At 44.2% G+C, this 27,727-nt stretch overlaps 1 protein-coding gene across 1 annotated transcript in view; it reads right to left on the bottom strand.

Annotated features, from left to right (window-relative positions):
- The window catches only part of LOC119408089 (echinoderm microtubule-associated protein-like 3), a gene marked incomplete at both ends in the record, with an annotated part of 35,508 nt that overhangs the window by 1,811 nt on the left and 5,970 nt on the right, over nucleotides 1-27,727 (bottom strand). The window contains 4 exon segments of the mRNA XM_037674931.1: nucleotides 4,199-4,319; nucleotides 5,957-5,992; nucleotides 15,624-15,652; nucleotides 15,876-15,986. Coding sequence (XP_037530859.1) covers nucleotides 4,199-4,319; nucleotides 5,957-5,992; nucleotides 15,624-15,652; nucleotides 15,876-15,986 — 297 coding nt within the window.

The raw sequence follows: 27,727 nt of genomic DNA on the forward strand, positions 1-27,727 counted from the left end.
AGCGGGACTGCTGATATCATAGAGGCCATAAATCCCAAGAGGCGCTGGCAGTGCTTGATCGTTAACACACGATCGCGCTGAAAAAGAGCTAAACACTGATGGAATGCTGTTATCCTCCGTTGGGATAACCGTGCGTAATTTCTTACAGAATCCAGCTCGAGACCCAGATAACAGATCTTCTGACTGGGGACCAGCTGACTTTTCTCTCTGTTTATCACAAAACCCAGAGACTGCAGGTGTGACATCAGCAGAGCTGTGTGAGCTCTGGCTTGATGGGGTGAGTCCGCTAAAATTAATAAATCGTCCAGGTAGTCTAGTGTTCGGACTCCTTGACTCCTGATCGGTGTCAATGCTGCCTCGAGGCATTTTGTAAATACTCGAGGAGCCAGAGACAGTCCGAATGGCAGGACCTGATATTCGTACGCCGTATTCTCGAATGCAAAACGCAGAAACTTTCTGTGTTTTGGTAGGATTGATATGTGAAAGTAAGCATCTTTTAAATCGACTGACGTGAACCAATCCCCTGGACGCACAGATTGCATTACTTGGCGCAGAGTCAGCATTCTGAACTTGAATGATCTCAGTCTCCTGTTTAACTGTCTCAGATCCAATATTGGACTGAGACCCTTGTCTTTTTTCGGAATTACAAAATAGCGACTGTAAAAACCGCTGTTTGTGTCCTGAGGGGGAACAATTCTTATTGCCCCTTTTTCTAGGAGTGAGCAAATCTCCTTTTTCAGGGTTGGAGCGAGATCTGGCTGTATTTTTGACATTACAGTCCCTCTGAACGGTAGAGGAGGCATGCTGAATTGCAATTTGTAACCTTGGACTACAGTTCCCATGATCCATTGCGATGGAGCGCATGCGCGCCATGCTCTCAGGTTTGAAGAGAGCCTGAACGGCATGTTCGTTTGTGGGCTCGCTACGCCCTCTGCTGGACACAGATTTAAGCGAGGAGGAGAGTTTAACTCCGTCAGCCGGAGCTCCGTCTCCTTTATGTTTGAAGTTTGGTTTGTGAAAAAAGGGAAGACATCGCCCTTCATTTCTGAATCTTGAGACAAAACAGTGTGAACACAACGTGTTTTTATTAATGTTGGTGCTTGATGACATTTTTTCTTTATTGCACAAACAGAGGGGTGACAAATATGAGCCCCTAAACATTTTTGTCCGCTTAATCTGGGTTTTTTGAACTCCGTCGCAGACTGAATCTGAGAGGCTCTCCGTTTTCCCTGTGGGTGTAGAGGCTCTGATTGTTCTGAAAACAGCTGCAGAGCTAGGCTGACTGCTGTTTCCTCTCCCTCACTGCTGATGAAGATTTTGACGCCTTCGTTTGTCTCGGGACAAAACGGTGTTTGGACCATGCTGGTTGTCCAGGTGGTGGGCGTCCTCGCTGATCAGCAGGGAACGTCCCCCGCGGTTCAGACTCCAGTGAAGGTCTCTTATGTGCGGGGCGACGAGGAAGAGAATGTTGTCGCGGAGGCGCGCTCCTGTGGCCGCTGGGGTCCCTGGGCTGGGAGTAATGACGTCTCGGCATGCCCAGCCGCAGAGCCTCCTCCCGCTTCCTTCTTTGATCGCAGCGGTTCTGGATCTTTTCCAAAGCTTCTCCAAACAGTCCAGTGGGTTCGACGGCCTGCTGGAGAAAAACGGAGCGCTGGCTTTCTGGCAGCTCAGCGAGAGTGAGCCACAAGTGTCGCTGAGCGACAACCGCTTCCGCCATGCTTTTTCCCAGGGCAATAGCTGCGGTGCCCGACAGCCTGAGGATAAAATCTGCCATCCTGCGGACCTCGTCCAGCGGTTCTGCGACGTTCCTCCTTGATTGCAAAGTTTCCTGCAGCTCCTGCAGCTTTTCAGCCTGATACGCCTGCAGCATCGAGGCCGTATTGAGCGCACGCGCAGTGAGATCCTGCGCGCGGTAGATTTTTTCCAGCTGTGTTGCTGAGAACCGGCACTGTTTGCTGGGGAGCGTGGGTTTGCCGGCTGATGTGTTCGCCTTGGGTGCCAAGAGGGCCGCCAGTGTTTCATCCATGGGTGGGATGTACGACAGACCAGCTGGCTCCATGTTCTCCAAGTCCAAAAACTGAGAGAAAGGCAGGGATAACGGAGCCTTAGGGGACGCCCAGGACCGTGTGAGTTCCGTTAAAAAATCTGGAAACACAGGTAATTTGTGCCTCACCGAGGTCTGTTGTTTCGGGAGAAAATAATTACCAGCAAGTCTTGTCTGGAGCTGTCGAGGTGGGGGAGCGGGCCACGGCACCTTAAGAGACTCGGCCGCTCTGCGGCACAGCTCAAACAGGGCTGGCGTGGATCCATCCGCTTCAACAGGTGCCACCGCGGTTTCTTGTGAAAACTCCTCTGCTTCCTCATCCGCACCTGCTTCATCCTCAGAGAGGCCGCCTGAGGCTGTCAGAGAGATCTCGTCCGCCAGCAACAAGTCCTGCATGTCGAACTTGACCAGGTTTTCATCCGTGTCATCCATGGGAAGCAGCCCATCCATCTGCTCACCCCAGGACAATGCCATGGTGCTGTCCTCCATCTCATCAGACTCCAGCTCCGTGGTCGGTCTGAGAGCCTCAGACAACAGCGGGTCTCTTGCTGGGGTTGAATTTCCTAACGTTTTTGTCAGGAATTCCATGCGCTTCTCCAGGGTCGATTTTCGGAGTCGGCTACAATGCGCACATGACTCCGGGTTAGCAAGTGCCGCCTTAGCATGCAACATGCCGAGACACACCGGGCAAGCTTCGTGGGTGTCCGCTTCCGAAAGAAAAAATCCACATGCGCTTGGACACGGACGTGAACCTGGGCTTCTTGCCTTGCTAGCTTTGCTAGAGGCTTTGATTTTTCTCTTGCTCTTTTCCGGCGCCATGTTAGCGACAGAGAAGGAGAGTAAACTTCTACCGGTTAGCAAGCTAAACAGGCAGAAAGTTAGCTGTGCTGTTCTAGACTTTTCCTCCTTAGCTGTAAGGCTAAAAGGGGAAGAGTGATCAGACCCGTTAGCAAGCTAAACAGGCTAGAAAAAACAGCAAGCGGAAAAGGTGATTGTTAGCTGGGCTAAACGGGCAAAGGGTGATCGTTAGCTGGGCTAAACGGGCAGTAAGCAGGATCAGAACCTTGTAGTGACGCCCTAGGTAGGGAGCGAGCTCACCTCCAGTCGGACAGTTGAGTCACATACAGGGGACCTGCAATCAGGTTAAAGCGAGGTGAAGTGCAAAATGATTAGGGAAATGAGACCTGGCTGCATATTTATAGGCCAGGAGGGCGGGGCCTCCGGTATATGCAGCAGTCTCATTTGCCTTGACAGGCGTGTTGAAAGAAACTTCTTCAGGTTGGTCTCGCGAGGGCGCAATCCCCCATACTAATGTGTTGTACCGAGTGTACCGACCGAAAGGGAACTCTTTAAGTTACTGGACAGGTAACTTCTTCCCCAGCTGTTTACAGTTTGGAACAGAGATGGACTCTCATCTGCCATTTTTCAAACATGCAAACTGTTTCCACCTGCTCAGAAACCACAAGAGCTTAGAACGTCAGCCAAGATTTTTAAACCCTTGTTTATAGATCACACATCAAATCCACTATTGTTTACACCATTTCATCTGTTTTTTAACTTGTCTGAGGTGGCGCAGAGTGAATTTTATCCACCAGTAGGTATAATGGTGGAGCCAGGGGGTGGCCAATGGTGGCCTTGACCACCATAGATTACTTTCCAGCCACCCAAATTATTTGAAGAAACAATACTTTTAAGCAATATTAAATCTAGAAACCTTACTTAAAACTTTTCAACGACTTTAACCCTGATCTGTCTTCTGTGTTCCTTGGTCTTCATTATGCTGTTTGTCAGTAATGTTCTGTAACAAACCTTTGAGGCCTTTACAGAACAGCTGTATTTATAGCACGATTAAATGCATCATGTTTGGTGTATCAATAAGGGGAAAAAAGTTAAATAACCATGTATCATTTTTCTTCCACTTCACAATTATGTACCACTTTGTGTTGGTCTGTCACACAAAATCACATTAAACCATTTAAAAGTATTTTATGGAAATGTAAGGGCACTGTAGCAGACCAGCAGTTCTTACCAACATACATAGTTTAATTAAAAACATAAACACAGTGAAACAAGCAGCGTCTAAATAGAACAATGCCATAGTATAACCTAAATATGAACACAGCTGAACACTTCTGTGGCAGTCAGGAAGGATACACCCAGTCCAGCTTCAGTCTCTCTGAGGGCTCCTCCATCTTCAGGTCATCGTAGTTCTGGATGTTGGAGGGGATATACATGGTTATGGGTCGCCCCCTAATGAACATTTTGATCGACTGTCCTGAAACAGACAATAATGTGGGAAAAAGTAAACAGAGATGTGTTGGGTAATTGCAGTATAACATCTGTTACTGTAGATCGTATTGAATTTAAGACAGTAATGTTTTGTTTCTCCTATTATTCATGATTATAATATCTGATCAAATAGAAGACAAAGTTGGTTATATAGGATAACTGCTTGACCCATGTTAGTAGGGTGAAGCACCCCTTGGGCATGGATGTGATTTTGTGTCAAAACTGAATCATACAGCTGTTGTATCCTTCCCTGTACAAAGTTTGACACAGGTGTTGTAACTGGCCACCAAGATTAATCAGAATTTAAGCTGATCCAAAACATATTGAATCAGGGAAAGTTTGAAGGACCTGACTAGTATTGAGAGAACCTAAAATGACAGAATCAGTTCATGTGGGGAGAAGTGTCGTCTTGTCTATAGACAAACCGTGACTAGGACAGAAGTCCAACAGCATAACACCACTGAGATCCAAGAGGCCATTCCTCCCTATCAGGACCCTATAAGTCACACAGTTGCAACCCATGTGGGCATTAAGATCCTCCAGAACACTGATGGCATCTCCATCTAGCGCACCTTCCAGAACCCCTGCTAAAGACTCCAGGAAGGCTGGATATTCTGAATTGCCATTTGGCACAAAGACGCAAACAACCGTTAGAACCTGTCTGCCACCTTGAAGGCTCAGGGAAGCTGCCCTCTCATCTACGAAGGAAACTCCAACACTCAAGTACCAACTCGGGACATCCCACTTCTGCCCTGCGCCTCTCATCTTGGCCAATTCCAAATGTAATAAGGTCCAGCCCTCCCCAAGGAGACTGGTCCCAGAACACACACTGCACATTGAAGTGAGACAGATTATATTTAGTCAGTAGCTTTCAACCTCTCTCACAAATTCAGGCTCCTTCCCCACCAGGGAGGTGACTCCATTTCCCAAGAGCCAGTTCCAATATGCCAGGGTCAGAGGGCCAAGGCCCCCAACTTTGTCCACCAACCATAGTACACTGCACCTGACCCGTATGGCCCCTCTTGCAGGTACTGGGTGAACAGGAAGGCAAATTCATGTAGCTCATTCGGGCAAAACCAGCAACAACAACAAAAAATCTACACCTGAAAAAATTGAGATGAGTTCTGACTGTTTTTTTTTTTCTTAGTCCGGTAAATGCCCCATTCGTTTACATATATGGGTGAGACCTAAAACCTGTAATGCAGCCAGCCTAGTAAGGGGTGCACATTCATAGTGGCCTCATTTTCTGGCTTCTGGTCCTGTTTTTGCTAATGGTATATCTTGATGTACTAGACTTGTCAGGTCCTTGCAAATAGAATCTTTTATATACCTAACACTGGTCTGATTGCTTTCCAAGTTATGTTCAAATGAGACCATTACTTCTTGGCATTCAACAGTTTCATTTATCTGTTATATTTTAATGAGCATAAAAAGCACCAACAGAAAATAAGATGAGTTACAGACAGTCCAATATGCTCAATTAGTATGATTATACTTGTCCACACACAAATAACAGGAAAAGATTGTGAATGTGACAGAATGAAACAAAAATATGAATGTCTTTTTGTACATTCCTTACTTAAAAAGATTTAAGGATTCAAAACAGCTTAATCTGACATCTACCTTGACTGTAGGTTCCTCTTTTTGAACCAGGGGATCCTGTGTGCAGACAAAAGCACAAGGTTAGTCAGACAAATAAACATATACATTGTCTGAGCCCACAAACAAAATTGATTGACTGAGCCATAAGCAATGTGTTTTATCTCTGATGAGTCAAAAAACAGCAGCAGCACTCCTGAGATGAGTTAGAAAAGTACTTGACAAAGGGTTTGAGAGTGTTTTAGAAAAAAATGTGTCACACAAACTGCTTGAACGTGTTAAAAACTCAAACGAATGCATGCCTCGAGGAAACCGAGAAACACTGAATGTTTCGAGATATTCTGATGTTAGCCCGTTAGTCGCAGCTCTGTGAGATACTGTGTTTCATCTACAAACAAACTACAGGATTAGCATTCCTTGAAGAAATACATATTGTCTACATGCACATACCAGAGATTTGGATTAGGACCATTTATTTTGAGAAGGGAAAAAGTTACAAAGGAGATGATAGTGGACTTCAGGAAACAGAGTGGAGGTCAGCACTCCACCATCAACATAAACAACACTGAGGTGGAGCAGGTCAGCAGCTTCAAGTTCCTCAGCGTTCACATTACTGAGGATCTGTCCTGGACTTTACAAACACTGTGGTCAAGATAGCCTGAAAAAGACTATTTCCTAAGAAAACTAAAGAAGTTTGGTACAAACACCAGCATCCTCACTGACTTTTATAGGTGCACCATTAAGAGCCTGCTGACAGGCTGCATCACAGGGTGGTACATGAACTGTACCAGTCAGAAAGCACTACAGAGGGTGGTGCAAACAGCAGACATCACTGGGAGCAGTCTCCACACCATCCAGGACATCTACCACAGCTGATGTCTGTATAAAGCACGCAGCATCATTAAGGATCACACCCACCCAGCACAAGGACTCTTCCATCTACTACCCTCAGGCAGATGATACCGGAGTCTGCCATCGCATACAAAAAGACTAAAGGACAGTTATTATCCACAAGCTGTCAGATTACTAAACGCTTGATAAATAACACTGAACAATTGGCAATAACATTGCACCAAGCCACATCTGTGACAACTAATATGTTTATTGCTGCTGCATTATGTGTCTGGATCATGTATGTATCTATCTTACCATCAAAAAGCAACCGGCCCAGACAACATCTCCGGGAAGGTGTTGAAAGAATGTGCCGATCAGCTTTGCGAGATGCTGGCCAACATTTTTAACTCCTCACTTACCCTGGCAACAGTTCCCTCCTGCCTGAAGACTGCCACCATCATCCCAGTCCCAAAGAGCTCTACAGTGACTGGTCGGAATGAATATCGGCCAGTGGCCCTCACCCCGATAGTCGATAATGCTTCAAAAAACTGGTCATGACCCACATCAAAACAAACATCAACAAGAACCCTCACCAGTATGCATACCGCGAGAACCAATCAACAGAGGACACCATATCCTCTGTGGTCCACACTGATCTCACCCACCTGGAGCAGAAGGACTCTTACGTCCGCATGCTCTTTGTGGACTTCGCGTCTGCCTTCAACACCATGATCCCCCAAACCCTGATGGACAAACTACTCACACTAGGACTAAGCCCCTCCATTTGCAACTGGGTACTAAACTTCTTAACAAACAGACCTCAGTCAGTGAGGATCCACAACTTCTCCTTTTCCACCATAACCTTCAGTACTGGCTCCCCTCAGGGATGTGTACCGAGTCCCCTCCTGTTCACTCTGCTCACGTATGATTGTGCACCTGCCCTTCCAGGCTGTCATATTGTAACATTTGTAGATGATAAAGCGGTGGTGGAATGCATCACAAACAACGATGAGTCCAGCTATAGGCAGGAGGTGGAACACCTGGAAAGCTGGTGCAAAGAGAATAACCTTCACATCAATGTGAAGACAATGAAGGAGATGGTCGTGGACTTCAGAAGGAAAAAACACCTACACCTACACCTCCACACCCACACCCGAACATAAGAGGATCTGCGGTGGAAGTGGTCTCCAGCTACAAGTACTTGGGTGTACACCTGAATGACAACCTCAGTTGGGGCAACAACACCATCAGCCTGATCAAGAAAGCTCATCAGAGACTCTACTTCCTCAGGTGGCTGAGATGAGCTGATCTGGAAAGCACAGTCCTCACCTCATCTACACCTCCAGATGCAGGAAGAGGGTCACCTGCATCATGAAGGACCCCGCTCACCCAGCACACACACTTTTTGCCCCGCTCCCCTCAGAAAGGAGTTTAAGGAGCATTAAGTGTAGAACCACTAGACTGAGAAACAGCTTCTACCCTGAGGCTGTTAGACTCATGAATCTCTAACCAGAATAATCACTGTGAAAAATCACATCATGCTGCTGATCTGTTTCAATGTTGCTGCTGATCTGTTTCATGTTGATGTGTTCATGCATGCTCATCTGCTCACACAGACTCATGTTCGTGCTGCTGTTCGGCGTATTGTTTTTATGCTACTAGTGCTTAGTGTATATTTAGTTGATGTTTTTCTTAGTTCTTAAATTAGATCTTATTACCGTTTTTCATTTACATTTTATTGTTGGATGTAACTGGGACCCTGTGTACATAATTTTGTTCCACATTCTAACTCTGATAATTCATCTCAACGTTCCTCACTACCTGTGTAATAACCTGTCACACAACCTGTGTAGTTTATGTTTGTTATGTGCAATATATATCATGCACATTTAAGATTATATTACTACCTTGAAATACTTATTTATACTAATTCATCCCACTTGCACCGTTATGTTCTACTATGTTGTTGTTTACTATATTCAATGCATCCCTTACATTACTTGCATTGGCAGGGCACTCATCTGTTCTGTGATTTTTGTTGATCGGGGGAGGGGGGTTTGTAGTCGCTGGAGACCGAGACACATCCGTGTTTGTACCGACAGTTTTCAGGGTATTTGAGAGACGGCTCAGCGTGAGGGAAGCAGAGTGCTACCTAGCTTTTTAGGTATCTAGCTTAGCACTATGTTGGTGCAGGCAGATGTCGGGGGGGGGGGGGGGGGGGGCACTTGAGGAAAGGCAAGGTACTTGGTTCTGTTGACAGGGCGGTACACCCGGCTTGTATAAGGGTAGGTAAAACACTGATGTTTCTTTTAGACCTTGTAAATATATTTCTTTTTTCACTTTTGGTACTTTATTTTGTAATTTTAATGCATGTTTTAGTTTTGTTTTTGTTTTTTAGCGAGTCCAATCAGTTCTTCTTATCCTGAACATTTCATTGCATTGTTGACCTTGTGTTAGCCTGCATTTGACAAATAATGTACAAAAAGTATTTTAGTTGAAACCTTGAAATATACTGCTCACAAAATTAAAGGCAACATTAAAGTAACACATCCTAGACCTCAATTAATTAAATTTTCTCATTGACAAACTTTATTATTAGCAGAGTGGCATTGATTGAGAAGAAAATAACAAAAATGATCAATGTAAATCAAAATTATTACACCATGGAGATCTGGATTTGGATTCATACTCAATACGAAAGAGGAAAATAACATGACCGGCTGATTCAACGTCAGTGAATATTCCTCAAGACAAGTCTAAATGAGGCTCAATAGTGTGTGTGGCCTCAACGTGCCTGTATAACCTCCCAACAATGCCTGGGCGTGCTCCTGATGAGACAGCGGATGTTCTCCTGAGGGTTCTCTTCCCAGACCTGGATTAGAGCATCAGTTAGCTCCTGAACAGTCTGTGGTGTGATGTGGCCTTGGAGGATTGACCGAAACATGATGTCCCAGATGTGCTCAGTTGGATTCAGGTCTGGGGAACGGGCAGGACAGTTCATAACATCAATGCCCTCATCAAGCAGGAACTGCTGACACACTTCAACCACATGAGGCCTAGCATTGTCATGCATAAGAAGGAACCTAGGGCCCACTGCACCAGTATATGGTCTCAAAATGGGTCTGAGGATCTCATCCCGGTACCTTATGGCAGTCAGGGCACCTCTGGCTAGCACATGGAGGGCTGTGTGGCCATCCAAAGAAATGCCTCCCCACACCATGACTGACCCACCACCAAACCGGTCAAGCTGGAGGATGTTGCAGGGAACATAACGTTCTCCACGGTGTCTCCAGACTCTGTCACGTCTGTCACATGTGCTCAGTGTGAACCTGCTTTCATCCATGAAGAGCACAGGGCGCCAATGGCTAATCTTCCAATTTTGGTGTTCCCAACAAATGCCAATCGTCCTGCACGATGTTGAGCTGTAAGCACAGGTTCTATATGTGGACGTTGGGCCCTCATACCACCCTCATGGAGTCTGTTTCTGACAGTTTGAGTGAAAACATGGACCTTAGTGGCCTGCTGGAGGTCATTTTGTAGGACCCTGGCAGTGGACCTCCTGTTCCTCCTTGAACAAAGGACGAGGTAGCGGTCCTGTAGCCCTCCTACGGCCCCATCCACGTCTCCTGGTATACTGGCCTGTCTCCTGGTATCTATTCCATGCTCTGGACACTGTGCTGAGAGACACAGCAAATCTTCTTGCCATCGCTCACATTGATGTTCCATGTTGGCTTAGCTGCACTACATGAGCAACTTCAGTGGGCTGTAAAAACACCTCATGATGCCTCTATGTGTGACAGCACTGACAAAATGAAGAAGTGACTAAAAGTTCAACCAGAAAGGATGAGAACAGAGAAATGACTTGTAGTCACCACGTGCAGAATCACTCTTTTATAGGGGTTGTCTTGCTAATTGTCTCTCATTCCACCTGTTGTGTTTCCATTTGCACAGCAGCAGGTGAAACTGATTCACAATAAGTGTTACTACCTAACTGGTGACATTGATTCCACAAAGGTGTGACTGATTTGGAGTTGCATTCTTTTGTTTAGGTGTTCCCTTTATTTTTTTCAGCAGGGTATTTTTATGAAATATTATGCAATATTGCAAAACCTTGCACAATGTGTAGCACTCATACCATACCAATTACCATACCAATTTATTTATAAAGCACTTTAAACAGTGACAAAGCACACCAAAGTGCTGTACAGGGACAAACAGAACAAGCACACAGCAACACTCAGAAAAAGTGTTTAGTGCTTAACTTCTATCACACCAAATTTTAACTTAATATCTAAAATTAGCTGATGAATAGTCATTTTTGTGTTGGTTAATGTTGATTAGATGTGGTGGCTATCTTGAATTGATGTAACTGGGACCCTGTGTACTCAATTTCGTTCCAACACATGCGATGCGAATTACAATAAAAGAAACCATGACCATGACCTTGAATTGGGGTGACTCTATAAATTATTAAGTGTCCATCCAAAGATTTTTATCCGAGTGAGCAACTTAAACCTATCTAGTGGCTCATGTCATATTTTGCTAAAGCTACAAATAAATGCACATTCATTCAACCTTTATTTATACAGGTTAATCCCACTGAGCCATTTACAAGAGAGACCTGAAGAGACATGTGCAGACATGGACAAAAACACCATCTCTTCCATTAGTCTTCAGCGGCAAGCAGGCAGTAACTAATCATAGTGTGAGAAAGTGAAGGATAAAGAAAAGGCACGGCCTCGGTTTGCTGATGCCAACGACCACAAATTCTTTTTCCAAGGGGTTTTTCTTGTCATTCACTGGGAAGGATCAAAAACTCAAACTAGCATAAATCTTTTGTAACGAAAGAGATCCAAATGAACTCCAGTGAGACATTAAAAAATGTCTCTTGGCAAGCTGCGCCACCGAGCTGCTCATCCATCAATGTGTCATGGTGTGCTGGTGAGCAGAGGCTGCTCAGCTGACCACAGAGGGTCTGCTCCTACACAACCCACGCACACACCAGCCTCACAACAACTCACAAACAAAGAGAGGCAGAAAAACACAGTCAGATTCCCAACTTTTAAACCCGTCTTAGCCCTTCAGTCGTTTCTTTTAATCTGCAAGCTAATTTGTTGTTTAAGACAAACGACATTACTCTGGTGTCAGATTCTGATGCAAACAAGCGGTACGCCGATGTCCCTCGTCTCCGAGGGATATGAAGAGTGAAGGTTTGTAGTTTTGGAGATGAGTGTTTTTCTGGACTTGAGTTAAACAGGAAATGTAAGTAAACCTAAATGTTTTTGGTGCAAAATGTTCAAGTGAGTAAGAGTTACACTGTGGAGAACAGAGGTAGATTTTTGTTGGGATTACTGGTGCAGCGTTAGAATGCAGGCCCAGACCTTGTGTCACCCTCCACGCTGAGACATTGTGCTGGAGAGTTGGCTCCAGTCTTCACAGGGATCTTCAACTCTTCACTGGAGTCATGCCATGTCCCAGCCTGTTTCAAGTCCTCCATCATCGTCCCTGTCCCCAAGAAGCCACGTGTCACAGGACCAAATGACTACAGACCTGTAGCTCTCACGTCTGTAGTCATGAAAACCTTTGAACGCTTGGTTTCATCTCACCTCAAGTCCATCACCAACCCCCTCCTGGACCCCCTGCAGTTTGCCTACAGGGCCAACAGGTCTGTAGATGACGCAATAAACCTGGCTCTTCACTTCATCCTGCAGCACCTGGACTCCCCAGGAACCTACGCCAGGATCCTGTTCGTGGACTTCAGCTCTGCATTTAACACCATCCTCCCTGCTCTGCTCCAAGACAAGCTCTCCCTGCTCCATGTACCTGACTCCACCTGCAGGTGGATCACAGACTTCCTGACAGACCGGAGTCAGTGCGTGCGGCTGGGGAGAGCTGTCTCGGACACTCGGACTATAAGCACAGGATCTCCACAGGGCTGTGTGCTTTCCCCCCTGCTTTTCTCCCTGTACACCAACTGCTGCACCTCCAGCCATGACTCTGTGAAACTTATTAAGTTTGCAGATGACACCACCCTCATCGGGCTCATCTCGGACGGTGATGAGTCTGCATACAGGAGGGAGGTGGACCGGCTGGTGACCTGGTGCAGCAGCAACAACCTGGAACTCAATGCCCAGAAGACAGTGGAGATGATTGTGGACTTCAGGAAAGCCACAGCCCCTCTGCCCCCCCTCACCTGTAAGGATACCCCCATCACCACTGCAAATTCTTATCGGTTCCTCGGCACCACCATCACCCAGGACCTCAAGTGGGAGCCAACCATCAGCTCCCTCATCAAGAAGGCCCAGCAGAGACTGTACTTCCTGCGACAGCTGAAGAAGGCCAAGCTGCCGGCCAAGCTGATGGTGCAGTTCTACACGGCCATCATCGAGTCCATCCTCAGCTCCTCCATCACGGTGTGGTACGCCGGGGCCACTGCCAGGGACAGACTGAGACTGCAGCGCGTTGTGCGCTCAGCTGAGAAGGTGATCGGCTGCAGCCTTCCATCCCTCCACGACCTGTACGTCTCCAGGACTGTGAGGCGAGCAGGTCGGATCACAGTTGACCCTGCTCACCCTGCACACGGACTGTTTGAACCACTCCCCTCAGGCAGGAGGCTTCGGTCCATTCGGACCAGAACCTCCCGCCATAAGAACAGTTTCTTCCCCTCTGCTGTTGGACTCCTGAACACTCATAATGCTACCTCATAATGTCTGCTTTGGTCACATTACATCTGTATTATAACTGAATACTCCATCTGTACTGTTTTCGAAGCTTTTTTATTGTTTTCTATTGTATGGGTGTACATATGGTTATGTTATGGTTTTAATTTTACTTTATTTGTGGGTGTACACAGGCTTATGTCTTATGTAATGTTCTCATTTTTACTTAATTTTTACTTTATTTTTACTTTATTTTACTTTACTACTATTCGCACCTTATGTCGAAGCAAATTCCTAGTTTGTGAACCTCGTTCATTGACATGGCGATAATAAACTGATTCTGATTCTGATTCTGAGAATGGTTCCATTCATACCTGAGTGACAGGAGTTTCTGTGTTAATTTTGCTAACACTCTTTCTACTTCAGTGCCTCTTTCCTGCGGGGTCCCGCAAGGCTCCATTCTTGGACCCCTTCTGTTTTATTTGTATCTCCTCCCCTTAGGGTCTATCCTGAGGAAACATGGTCTTTCCTTTCATTGTTATGTTGATAACTCTGATTTATCTGCCGTTAACACCTAACAGTTCCTCCTCCATTCGCCCTTTGTTAAAATGTCTTGATGACATCAAGACTTGGATGGCTGCAAACTTTTTGAGTTTTAATGATCAGAAGACTGAGGTTATTGTGTTTAACCCTAGCTCTGCAACTGTCACTGATCCTGGAAACCTGGACTCCCTTCAGCCATATCTAAAACAGTCTGTTACCAATCTCGGGAAAGTTTTAGACTTGGACTTTAAGTTTAATAAACAGATAAATTCTGTTCTTCAAAAAAGCTTCTTTCAGCTAAGGCAGATAACTAAGCTCAAGTCCGTCCTGTCCAGATCCGACCTTGAAGAATTAGTCCATGCATTTATTACAACCCGGCTGGACTACTGTAACTCGCTTTATGCGGGGGTCAGTCAGGTCTCTCTCTCTCACGTCTCCAGCTTGTCCAAAATGCTGCAGCTTGGCTACTAACAGGAACTCGCAGGTTTGAGCATATTACTCCAGTTCTGTCCTCCCTTCACTGGCTTCCTGTGCGTGTCAGAGCTGATTTAAAGAATCTTCTGCTGACATTCAAGTGTGTTAACGGCCTTGCACCCTCATACCTCTCCGACCTCCTTCATCCTTATACTCCTTCTCGGGCCTTGAGATCATCAGACCAGCTGCTTTTGGCCGTACCAAAAACCAGACTGAAGCTCAGAGGAGATCGGGCATTTTCAGTCATGGGCCCTAAACTCTAGAATAATCTGCCCATCAACATTCGACAGGCCACCTCAGTCTCTATTTTTAAATCTCTCCTCAAAACACATCTGTACTCATTGGCATTTGATTTAGTATTTCATTGTTTCTCATTATATTTAATGTTTTTATGCTTTTATTCATGTTGCTGTAATATGTTGTTAATATTTAATGCTGTGATCTTTTTTGGTAAGCACTTTGATAACAGTTACTGCTTTAAATGTGCTATATAAATAAATGTGACTTGACTTGACTGTGTCAGAGACAAAAAAAATCCCTTTAATTTTCCATTGGAAAGATAAAAATATTTAATTTGAGCTCATCAGATAAAATAATTCTTGCTGTGATGAGCAGGTGAAGATTCTCAGTCCTCCAGGTCATGATCAGTCAAAAATAAAAAGGTCAAAAATAAAAACAACTTAACTTCTGTTCTGAAACTGAAGATATTTCTCTTCCCATCCAGGAGCGTTTATCAGTTCTAAAATGTCTGCAGTGTGTGGAGCTCTCAGCTTTATAGAACTGGATGAGAGGCCTGGTTGTCTTCTTAGATTCAAACACTTACAACGCAGCTGATTCCAGGTCAGCTCCACTCCACTCCTTCATGCAGGTGATCCAAACATCTCTCTGTGAGCCAGGCAGACAAAGATCCTGATGAGCCTCCACTGTGCGGGGCGAGTAGTTCTAGTCTAACCTGCAGCTGAACACAACCAGGTCTCTCCTGCAGACATAAAGCTTGGAGCTCCACACACTGCAGACATTTTTAAATCTATAAAACCTCCTGGACGGGAAGAGAAATGTCTTCAGCTTCAGAGTAGACGTCCAGTAGTTTTTGTTTTGAACCTTTCTGTTACTTGCTGTGATGCATTTTAAAGACATGACACAGTACATTAAAGCACTAGCAGCAAAAACAACAACCTTACCTGCACTTGCAATCAGATCCTTGGCCCGACTGTGAGGACAGAAAACAGACATGTGATCCACTCCTTCATACACAACAGCAGCTTTCATCCATCACTCCCTGAACTCACATTCATATGGTGTGTGTGCGTGTATGTGTGTGTGAGGATGCTTTCATGAGAATGGAATGTAGCTAAAACTGAGGAGGCTGACTGTCCGAGCTGAGCTGTGTGAGGCGGCAGCAGCTGGAGTGTGACAGTGTGCTAGCAGCTCACTTCTCCAGGCTGGGGGAGCGGCTCAGCAGGTTGGTCGAAGATGCTGCCTTTTTGTACAGACGCTTCTTCTGCTTCTCTGGGTCCGTCAGTTTCTCACTGTTTATGCGAACTCTGCAGCACAGCGAACACAAATGTCAGCTTTTAAAACACAACATCTGCATATCTATGGAGGTCATCCCACAGCTGTGCATGCAAAGGACCAGAGATTATTAGCATGACAGCAAGCATTACAGAGAGGAAGAGAGAGAGGAGATTTTATCATCACCCACTACCATTAATTTGTTGTTAGCAAAATGTCTCATGAACCACTGAGCACAATTCTTAAAGGTAACCATTAGATGTAGATCTAGAACAGACTGACTTCTCGTCTCACAGCTACAGTAGTCCCTCGTTTATCACGGGGGATCCGTACCCTGAAGCTCTGCAATAAGTGAAAAACTGCAAAGTAGTCATAGTAGTACAAGTAGTAACTGTTTATTTTAGTGTTTTAAACCCTTCCCACACTCTTGCAATATTCTAAACAATGTTTTTAAACTCTAAATGATGTAAAAGAGCACAGAATGTCATTATTTCAGCTCCCTGCCTCCTCTGTTCTTTGCCACCTACAAGCTTCATTGGCCACGCCCACTTCTCATCTCTGCATGGAGAACAGTTGATCAGCTGCAGCAGGAAGGTTATCCTGCAGTGTGGGCTGCACAGAGGTGCAGGAGGTGCTAAATAATTTAAAATAATTTATTTTAAATAAAAATTCCATGCCGATCATGCGGCTCATCCATTAATCAGCCAATTGTGTCATGTCCAATCTTATTTTGAAAAACCGCGATAGAGTGAGTCCACGATAAACAAACTGCGAAGTAGCGAGGGACTACTGTATCAATGGTGGGCACAACTAACTAAAAAGTTAGCTTCACTAACCCATATTCTGCTAACTAAAAAATAAGTTTAAACCACTAAACAGGTAAAACAATTAGTGGAAGCTAATGCTAAATCGCTAACCACTAAGACGACTGTCACTCAGTCTGAGTCACACATCTTCGTCTCCTTCTAGTTGAAGCTGCGTTGATCAATCACATCTTGTCAAGTGTACACAGTCAGCCAAAAGCGTGCCTTCAGTGTGTCACCGCTGCTTCGACCACACACTTGATTTCACGTGTGCACGTAGTAAGCCAACAGCACGTCTAGCAGACTCTGCAAGACATGCCCATGACAGACAGGAACCAGATGGTGAATTTTGTTAGTGGACTTAAAGTTGGTGAAACCTACTTTAGCAGAAGCTAATTAATTCCACTAACGGTTTCCAAAGTTAGCGAAAATGCTAATCCGCTAAATGAAAAATGAATTCCACGATTAGCTGTTAGAGGAGCAGAACTGTGCCCACCACTGAGCTAGATGCTGCCACACACCTAAATGGAAGTTGGTGCCACACGTATTTTTTAAGTTGTCATGCTCACAACATGCACAGACATTTATGGTGGTGGCCATTTTGGATACTGACGTGGCAACCCTATTTTTTAAAGGAATCTTTCTTACACCTAGATGTAGCCACACTCCAAAATACAAGATAGTACCTCTTTAATTTTCAAGTTATCATGATCATAACGTGCACAGATGGAACACCCCCCCCCCCCCCGGAGGGGGGACAGTAATCACAAAATGATCATCTACAACTGATTAACCTTTGAAATCAATCTAGTTTAAGATGGCCGCCACAGGTAAGGAAGCCAAAAATAAATGTCTCTAATTGCATAATTTTGCTGATCTTGGAATAAAATTTGTTGTGGTAGTAGATGAGAGTCATTAATACATTTCAAGGGCTAGCACACCTTGATAGATTTCTTGTTTGGTCGCACATAACTTTTTATTTCAAGATTTGACAAAAAAAAACAAACCCCAACAACTTCAACTCCAGCATTTGAACAACTTCAACTCCAGCATTTGTCATCACAAGATTCAAGTGTAAATCTTTGGGGTGGAGGGCAGCGGGTAATAAGCATTCCTTCAAGGAATCACAGCTTCAGTTTTAAAGGCTTGTAATTTGATCACATGAAGTTTAATCTGCTTTCAACATCCTGATTCCCAGACCCTGATGGACAAACTACTCACACTAGGACTAAGCTCCTCCATTTGCACTTCTCCTCCTCCACCATAACCCTCAGCACTGGCTCCCTTCAGGGATGTGTGTTGAGCCCCCTCCCGTTCACACTCTGCTCACATTCATATGATTGTGCAGCTACCCATCCAGGCAGTCATACTGTAAAGTTTGCAGACAATACAGTGGTGATTGGATGCATCACAAACAACAAGTCCAGCTACAGGCAGGAGGAGGAACACCTGGAGAGCTGGTACAAAGAGAATAACCTTCAAATCAATGTGAAGGACGAAGGAGATGATTGTGGATTTCAGATGGAACATTAAGTGTAGAACCACTAGACTGAGGAACAGCTTCTACCCTGAGGCTGTTAGACTCATGAATCTCTAACCAGGATAATCACTGTAATGCCACTTGGTTGTTGATGTGTGCTGCTGACTATCCATGCTGCTGATCTCATGCTGCTTATTATTTCATGCTGCTGTTTTCATTCATACTCATCTGTTCACACAGACTCATGTTCGTGCTGCTGCTGTTCGGCGTATTGTTTTGCACTATTAATGTTTAGCGTATTTCTTAGTTTATATCTTAGATCCTTATTACAGTTTATTTTACAATTTTTTTTGGGGGTGTAACTGGGACCTTGAGTACACAATTTTGTTCCACCTCATGTACCACATGTGATGGGAATGACAATAAAACCTACTTGAACTTGAGCTTAATCAACTGAAGCAGTCATTTTCTGAGAGATAAGAGCGTGTTTGAACAAGTCCCACCTGTTTCATCATTTTCTAACTGTCGTCAGTTCCTACACAGCCTGACGCCTGAGAGGCTCCCAGAGAGCTGACTGTTTTCCCTTCTTTGAGCTTTGCATTATCTAATCTATGTCAGCATCGGTTATTACCAGTAGGTCTACAACATTAGCATCTGCCAAATCAAAAGATGCTCCCAGCCTCCTACAAATACAGAAGAGGAAGTCTTATAGAAGCTAAGGCTCTCGTAGAGGACACAGTTGTACCGCAATTTCCAAACTATAAGCCGCTACTTTTTTCCACACGCTTTGAACACTGCGATATATACAATGACGTGGCTAATTTATGGCTTTTTAAGGACTAACGAACTTCATGTCACCAAAACATTTAGCCTTGTCTCACCCAGGCGCTCACATAGCTGCCCAATACACACATCACGATCATGTGAAACATGTGATCCCTGGGGGCACAACGAAGTATTTGCAGCCACTCGACAGAAGTATGAATTGTGTATTTAATGTGGCACTCCCAAGCTCAACGGAAGGCTTGGATGACTAGCGGTGAGAAATCATTTACCAAAACTGGCCGCATGCAAAGAGCAACTTTTGCTCAAGTCTGCCAGTGCAGGGAAAAAATCTACTATGACCAACGGGTTTTGAAAAGCTGGACTGCTGCGAGATGAAGAGGACAGCACAAGCTCAAGGGTGAATTTGCCTCGCGTCGAAAGTGACGTTGACCGCAACAACGAAACAGACTGAGGACGTGTGTGATGAAGTAATTCTGAGGCTGTTCAATTCTGACACTGAAGAAGACAACTTGAGTGATTTTAGTGCACAGGAAGAAGATGGAGATAGTGATCAGTGACTTTTCATGGTAGGCTACTGTATTTTTTTTTTTTTTACCAGCTGTGTTACAGGCAGTGGTCAGAAAAAAAATACTGTACATATTTGTGCAAGATACTGGTACATATTTAATTAAAAGTTTAAAAAAATCTTTCTGTGTAAATATCTCATGTTACAACGTGGACACTTGCAGCTTACAGACAAGCGCAGCCTATAGATCAGGGGTGCCCAAACTTTTTCCCTGAGAGGGCCAAATTTAAAATCTATCAGAGGGCTGCGGGCCAAATTAAATAATATAATACATGAAATGCAAATAATTCTTTAAGTCCATTTATTTATTATACAGTTATGTAACCTTCCATTCTGTATAAAGAACATTACAGAACAGAAAATATAACAAATAAGTCATATATAAGAAATTACAACAAATATAGAAATTTTGGAATTTCAGTATAATTGTATGTAGTGCAAAATGTATGTCCTATTTATTTATTTAACCAGGCAAATCCCACTGAGATCACAGATCTCTTTTGCAAGGGAGGCCTGGGCCTGAAGCAGCCTAACATGCATGTTTTTGGACTGTGGGAGGAAACCAGAGTACCTGGAGAAAACCCACGCAAGGATGAGAAGAACATGCAAACTCTACACAGAAAGACCCAAGGTCCAACTGAGGATTGAACCCAGGACCTTCTTGCTGTGAGGCAACAGTGCTAACCACTGAGCCATCATGCTTACAGCAACACAACTTAACAGCAACACTAATATGATCATAAACAGTCCCATATATACAGTAGTCATTGGGCTGACTTTTTCATCTAACATTAAAGTCAATGTGTGGAATGACTGAGTGAAAACACATTGATTCTTCAAAGGAAATTTTAATAATAGTAATGAGGACTGCTTGGCGGACTAACTCAAACGGTTTGGCGGGCCAACTTTGGCCCGCGAGCCCCACTTTGGGCACCTTTGCTATAGATGTACAATTTTTTTTTTTCTTTTTAAAGTTAGTGGGTGCGGCTTATATTCAGGTGTGCTCAATAGTCCGAAACTTACGGTACACAGTGGCCATTAGATACTTTAATTGTTAAGGATGGGTTCAGCTGAACTGTTGAATCTAGATGGCAAAAACCAAACTCCACGTCAATCCATCATTTATTTCTTCAGTTTTTCTGCAGCACATGCCGATTTCAAATGGTGTCAGAGCACCAGCTGCATTACGGACAAGAATACAGCAGGTTTGTCACACGCTGCTCTAAGATGAAGGAAGTGAAACTCAGCCAGCACAAAGTCTCTTCCCAATAAGTCACGAGGCTGTTTGTGCAAAAGGTGAATAAAGTTAGATCTGTTCTGTCACTGTACGCTGACCCACAGCTCAACCGTCCACTTCATCACGAAAAGGCAAAGGCAGAGCAAGGATGGTTTTGCTCGTGCCTGTGTGTATTTAACTGATACAGAGCTAAAATGTGACGTGGATGTAGCAAAGAGTCCTTCACAACACATACTCTGAGGGTGACATCTTGCAATATTGCATAAAATTATGTATAACAATATTTTCAAGGTTGGACCAAAAAGGCTACAACACTGTCATTTCTCATCATAAGACAGTTTTAGTCTGAAACTTTGGTGTAAAAGGTGGCAGACGATGTGCTTTCCTTCAAGAGATGCCAGACCTGTAGTTAATACTCTCATATTTGTGCAGTGGTCCCTGCATCCATCTGAAGCAGCAAAATCAGCTCTCATTGATGTAGTTGCATAATGAAAATCGCATTATTTTGTTCTCAGAGCAGCTTTCGCCTGCCCCTTCTCGACACCAGGCCCAAGCCGAACCTTTCCTCACAGGCGTATACGCCAAGTATTGTGTGACTGGTCAGGTTTGTGGGCGTGTTTGTCAAGGTGGAAATGCACCCACACATTCATCTGTACGACTCTTCAAACACACAATTAGTCAAATGGCCAAAAACTCCTGGATGGAGATTGTGTAGAGATCGTGTATGGAGGAGTCTGTGTGTTGATAGATTTGTGGCTAAATGGCTGATGCAGGGACGAAGAGAAGACTGGCGGGAAAAAACCCTGCAGTGGCGTATACTGCAGTGGGTGTCACGTTTCTGCCCCCTCCTGCCATAGTTTCTGTCCCACTACTGTTTCCTTCATATTCATGCCTCAACTCATGCCTGTCTTCCTTCACATAGATCTTCACCAGCAGCTCTGCTTTAATGAACTCTTTAAACCATTCCTGTTGTTTGGTGCCGTTACTGAATCCAGAACCTTGTCAGTGGGAAAAGTTTCCCAGGACCACTGTGTCTCGTGGACTATGAAAGGCGAATGTGAAAACGAACGTCCCGCAACTACATGACGGCGACTCGATTGTTCGGCTTCAGATGGAGTATGCTGGGCTCTTACAGTAAGTCTGCCAAGTTTTTCTAAAGGCATGCCACAGGGTGGCTCTATTTGACCTTTCAGTAATTCTAAAATCAGTCTTTTTAATATACTTTACAGTTTCTGTTGGCTACGATTTCTGCCAGATTTTTGATTAAAGATCTTTCCTTAATTTTATCAACCTTTATTTAACCAGGCAAGTTCCACTGAGATCACAGATCTCTTTTTAAGGGAAGCCTGAAGGCAGCCCAACATGCACATTGTTGGACTGCGGGAGAAAAACCAACTCTACACAGAAAAAACCCAGGCTCAACCCAGCTCTTGACCCAAGATGTTCTTGCTCTGAGGCAATAATTCTAGCCACTAAACCACGGTGCTGCCCAACGTGAAAACTACTAGAACAAGATTACTGCACACAGCACATTATATGGTCATCGACAAACTATTACACAACAATCTATTGCAATGGCTCAGCCAAGCAAAGACCTTAATAACTTTTGACCTTGACCTCAAAGCTGGAGTGATGAAACCTATACGCAACACTCAGTCTAGTAATGATGCATTGCAAGATGGCGCCGATGTGTAGGGCTTGCCATACATTGCTCTCTGCTTTGGTTTTATTTTTGTTAGTTTTACAGTGTTTTATGCAGTGTGTCAACACATATCTGCAATATGATAGTCAGGCACTTTTGGAGCTCCGGAGTTTTGCAGAATTGCCTGCAGAGATTCTCCACAGTGGTCGGGACTCTCTATCTCCAGTCCTGTCCGGGATACCTGCCTTCCTGCTTCATGACCCTGGTCCTTCTCAATGGAGGAGACGCCGCAGACGTCGGGGAAAGCGCACTGGAGTTTTGGTGAAAATGAGGCACTGTTTGGATTATTCTGCCAAGGATGCTGGGGCTCATTCTGGATCTGGACCTGTTCCTCGCATCCCGGACCCATGGTGCTTCTGGGGCTCTGCTGTTGGCCCAGATCCAGCCTGCCCGGACCATGTAAACCTCGGGAGTTGGCTACCGGCGCGGTGCACGACCAGACCTGGAGGTGATGTTCAAAATCGCCTCCCTCCACCAAAAAATTGTGGCCACCTGGGCTCTCATTTCCCCTCCAGCTCATGATCTGTCCATCCCATCCCAGTGTGTTGCTGTATATGACCATTTTGAACCAATCTCTCTGTCCTCTTTAGACCAGGTCATGTGCAGCATGAAACCATCTGGTTCCCCCTTTGACGTGGTCCCCCTCGACTACTAAAGGAGTTTTTTCCTACTCTGGGTCCTTCTATTCTCACCATTGTGAACAGTAGTATATCCTCAGGGGTGGTGCCAAAAACCTTTAAGCATGCTGCTGTTCAACCTCTGCTGAAAAAACCCAAACCTTGACCCCTCAATTGTATCCAACTTCAGATCTGTCTCCAGACTCCCATTTGTCTCCACAGCACTGAAACTGCCCTTCTGAAGGTTTTTAATGACATATTCCTATCTACAGACGCTGGTGACTCTGTGCTGCATGTCCTATTGGACCTTACATCTGCTTTTGATACCATCAACCATGAGATCCTCATTTCTAGGCTGGAGCAGTGGGTGGGCATCACAGGGTCAGCCCTCAAATGGTTTAGATCCTACCTAGCTGACAGATCACTTTGTGTCTCCATCAGAGATTTTAGTTCAGCATCGGCAGCACTTAAATGGGGGGTACCGCAGGGGTCCATCCTCAGTCCCCTTCTATTCTCGTTATACCTGCTGCCACTAGGTGCTATTTTCCAGAAACACAACATACCATTTCACCTCTATGCTGATGACTGTCAAATTTATTTCCCCCTAAGACACAATGGTACATACTCTATTCAACCTCTGCTTGACTGCCTGGCTGACATCAGAGACTGGATGGCTTTAAATTTCTTAAGTTTCAACGAGAAGAAATCTGAAGTCATGTTGTTCCCTCCCAATGACTCGATCGTCAACCACTGCATAGACCTTTCCGCTCTAGCCCCGTTAGTGAAACAAAGAGTCACTAATCTGGGAATGATAATGGGCCTTTCCTTTAAACTTCACAGTCATGTGAATGTGATTGTTAAATCCTGTTTTTTCCAGCTGAGGCATCTGTCTAAGCTGAAGCCCATATTGCCCAAAAATAACCTGGAGACAGTAATACATGCATTCATTACATCCAGACTCAATTACTGCAACTCGCTCCTGTTTGGTATCAGTCAGACCTCCATTGCCAGACTACAACTGGTCCAGAATGCTGCAGCCCGATTTTTAACCAGTACAGGCAAAAGAGAGCACATTACACCAGTTTTGGCCTCACTGCAAAGGCTACCAGTTCACCTTCGAATTGTTTAAAATCCTTCTGTATGTTTTTAAATCACTGAACAGTTTTACCCTCTCCTATCTCGCTGATCTACTGCAGTCATATGTCCCACCGCGTTCTCTGAGGTCTACAGACCAGTTGCTTCGCTCAGTTCCAGTAACCCGTCTTAAGCACAGAGGTGACAGGGCCTTCTCTGTTTCAGGCCCTAGACTATAGAATGAGTTACCTCTACTTGTCAGACAGGCCCTTCCCTCACAGTTTTTAAATCCCACTTAAAAACCTACTACTATTCCCTGGCTTTCAATACTGTATGATTTGTGCTGAACCTGTATACATCACACAGGGCTAATCATTACGTTATTATTTGCTAACATTTTGTTTCTATATTTTGATTTTACATTATGTGTAGCTGTGTGCTTTATCTGTTTTTTTGTTTGTTTGTTTGTTTGTACAGCACTTTGGTTGGCCTTGTCACTGTTTAAAGTGCTCTATAAATAAAATGGTATGGTATGTGTTTGTGCATCAAGTTTCATCAAACAGTCTTGAGTGAATCAGAAGTTATAGGGCGGGACAAGAGTCCATACCATAATACATCCTGCATTCAACAGGTGAATAAAATGTTTGCCAAGTCATTAAAACTTCCCGATTTACAAAATGTTTATTTTGTTTGAACTGCTGCTGACTGTTAAGAGAAGGTCTGAGGTGAGACTTAAGCAATAATCCATACCACTAACATGTTTATTATGAACAGAGTCTGAGCTTGTGTGAAAGTTAATAAATTAATCAATTGAACCTAATGTCGTTTGGAGGCTGGTCACTCTGGCACCGCATCACTATAACCTGTAGGGTAACGTGAATTACAGTGTGTATGAAGCCACCCCCATCAAACCTAAGCAATGTGTTGAATGATGAACACAGAGCCATAGTTCAGGTGTCCATGAAGGGACAAAAGACAGGACAGGGACATAACCCCAGCTATGGGGAAAAGAGTATTCCCCCACTTTCAAGTTCAAGCTATTATTTATAAGGACATAAAACTGATCAAATCTTTATCAGGTTCTAAAGCTATTCAAGTCAATAACAACTAATTATATTGTCTTTAAACAAAAAAGAAAAGCTGTGAGTGGAAACTGGTTGTTTCTACAGGATCTCAAAGGTTCAGGATCAGCCTGGACCTGCTCATCAAATGTTGAGTAAACCATCATCATCAGAGAGACTACCAAAGCAGGTGTTTTGCTGCTCTGGAGCATACAGGTGCGTGTTAGCACAATATCAAGGAGACATCAGCAGTTAGGAGGAGCAACTGTTGTTGACCATGAGTTTGGAAAAGGTCAAAGGTGGTTTCCAAACTATTTGGAGTTCATTGCTCTACAGAGAGAAAAATTATTCACAAATATAAACAGTTTAAAACTGCTGCCAGTCTTCCCAGGAGTGGATGCCAAACTTACCCCATAGGTCAGACTGTGCAGTGGTCAGAGAAATGAGCTCCATCTCAGAGTCTACAGGCCTCAAGTCGTAGGTTAGTCATGATAAGACGGTTAGACATGGATGTTTTTGTTTGAAAGAGTTACAGAAGGTGGATCAGATGGTAGAGCTGCTGCCTCTCATTGAGAAAGTCACTGGATCGAATCCCAGCCAGGGACCTCCCTGGGTGGAGCTTGCATGTTCTCTCCGTGCATGCGTGGGTTTTCTCCGGGTGCTCCAGTTTCCTCCCACAGACCAAAAACATGCACATTAGACTGATTGATAACTCTAAATTGTCCCTAGGTGAAAGAGAGAATGGCTGTTTGTCTCGTTTGTCTCTATGTGTCCCTGTGATGGACTGGAGACCTGTCCAGGGTGGCCCCTGCCTCTCATACAGTGACTGCTGGATATAAGCACCAGTGACCCGAAGAGGAAGAAGCGGGTAAAGATGATGGATGAATGGATGGAAAAGGTTACAGAAAAAAAATCATCTTTTCTCTAAAATCAACACAGCAGCACAACGTAAGTTTGTAAAGTTTCATCTGAACAAACCACAAGGCTTCTGGGACAATGCCATTTGGACACAAGACCAAAGAAAAGTTGTTTTCCCATAATGCACTGTACCACTTATGGCAAAAAGACACACCTCAGACAGCTGTCAGCATGGTGGTGGAGGACTGATGGTTTGGGCTCATGAACTCCTCTGATGAACAGAGGGTTCTAGAGTCAAACAAGAGGACATCTGTCCAACAGCTGTTGCTTGGATCAAACTGAGACCAACAGGACCATGATCCCAATCACAGCAGCTGATCAGCAGAACGGGCCAGAAAGAAAAGAACTAAGGTAGTCAATCCTCCAGTTATTGCTGTTAAAGAAGGTTCTACAAGCTGCTGGATCACGGGTCGGACTTGGTTTTATACACTCTGGTTTTCATTCTGGTTAATAAACAATGACATCATAGAATCTAATGTGTGTTTTTGTAGATTTGAATACATTTAAAACCAGGTAAAGATTATTTTATTGTGTCCCCTGAACTGAAATAGTTGAACTTATGAAGTGTATCTAGTCCATCACATCAACAATGTGCACACAACAGAGATCATGCATGTAGAAAAAGCAACCCCCAGTAAATCAAAGCAGTTGTTCTCAGGCTATAAACTGCAAAACAACAACAACAAAACAGGCGTTCAGAGAATTTGAAGAGAAGAGAAAAACATTTCATGCAACTGATTGGATTAAAGGTGAGAATTTACAGTGATTCAAAAAGATAACTGCTCTGAAAGAGTTAGAGCGTTTCTGTAAACCCCAGCTGTAGCACACTGAGTGGAGTTTAAAGCCGCTGCTGCTTGAAGACTCCACATCTTCATCGTCTGATCACGTGAGGGAAACAGTTGAAGAGATGACACTTCAGAAGGTTTGAATTATGAACCTGTAGCATCTTTGGACAGATATTCTGCTCAAGACCATTGTTTTATTTAAAGCAGCATCCCTTTATCTCACATACATCCTAACTCACTTCAGTCCAAGTGCACACACGTACAGTTAAAACCAGATGTTTACACATGTTTAAAGTGGATTCAACCTCTCCTGTTTTGGGTCAGTTGAGAATCCCAAAATAATTTCTATTTTCAAAATGCCTGAATTAAAAGTATATAGATGTTGTAGACATTTTTACTACTTTCTTCAAGATTACATTTTCTTAGTTTAAACCATAAACAAGTATTAAAACCATGAGAACATCCTGACATCATTCTGCTCAGTAAGAAGACGGGTTCTGTGCTCCTATGATGAATGTGTTTTGGTGTAAAATGTGTCAACACTCCCAAAAAAGCTGAAGATCTACCATCACAACATCATGCTGTGGGTGTTTCGCTGCAGGAGGAACTGGTGTTCTTCATGAAATAGATGTCATCATGAGGTGAGAACATCATGGTGCTAACAGTACCATGGTACTAACAGTACCAAGGTGCTAACGGTACCATGGTGCTAACAGTACCAAGGTGCTAATGGTACCATGCTGCT

This window comes from Nematolebias whitei, chromosome 1, assembly GCF_014905685.2.
Source record: "Nematolebias whitei isolate Nwh7 chromosome 1, NemWhi1, whole genome shotgun sequence".
In the NCBI taxonomy this organism is placed as follows: domain Eukaryota; kingdom Metazoa; phylum Chordata; class Actinopteri; order Cyprinodontiformes; family Rivulidae; genus Nematolebias; species Nematolebias whitei.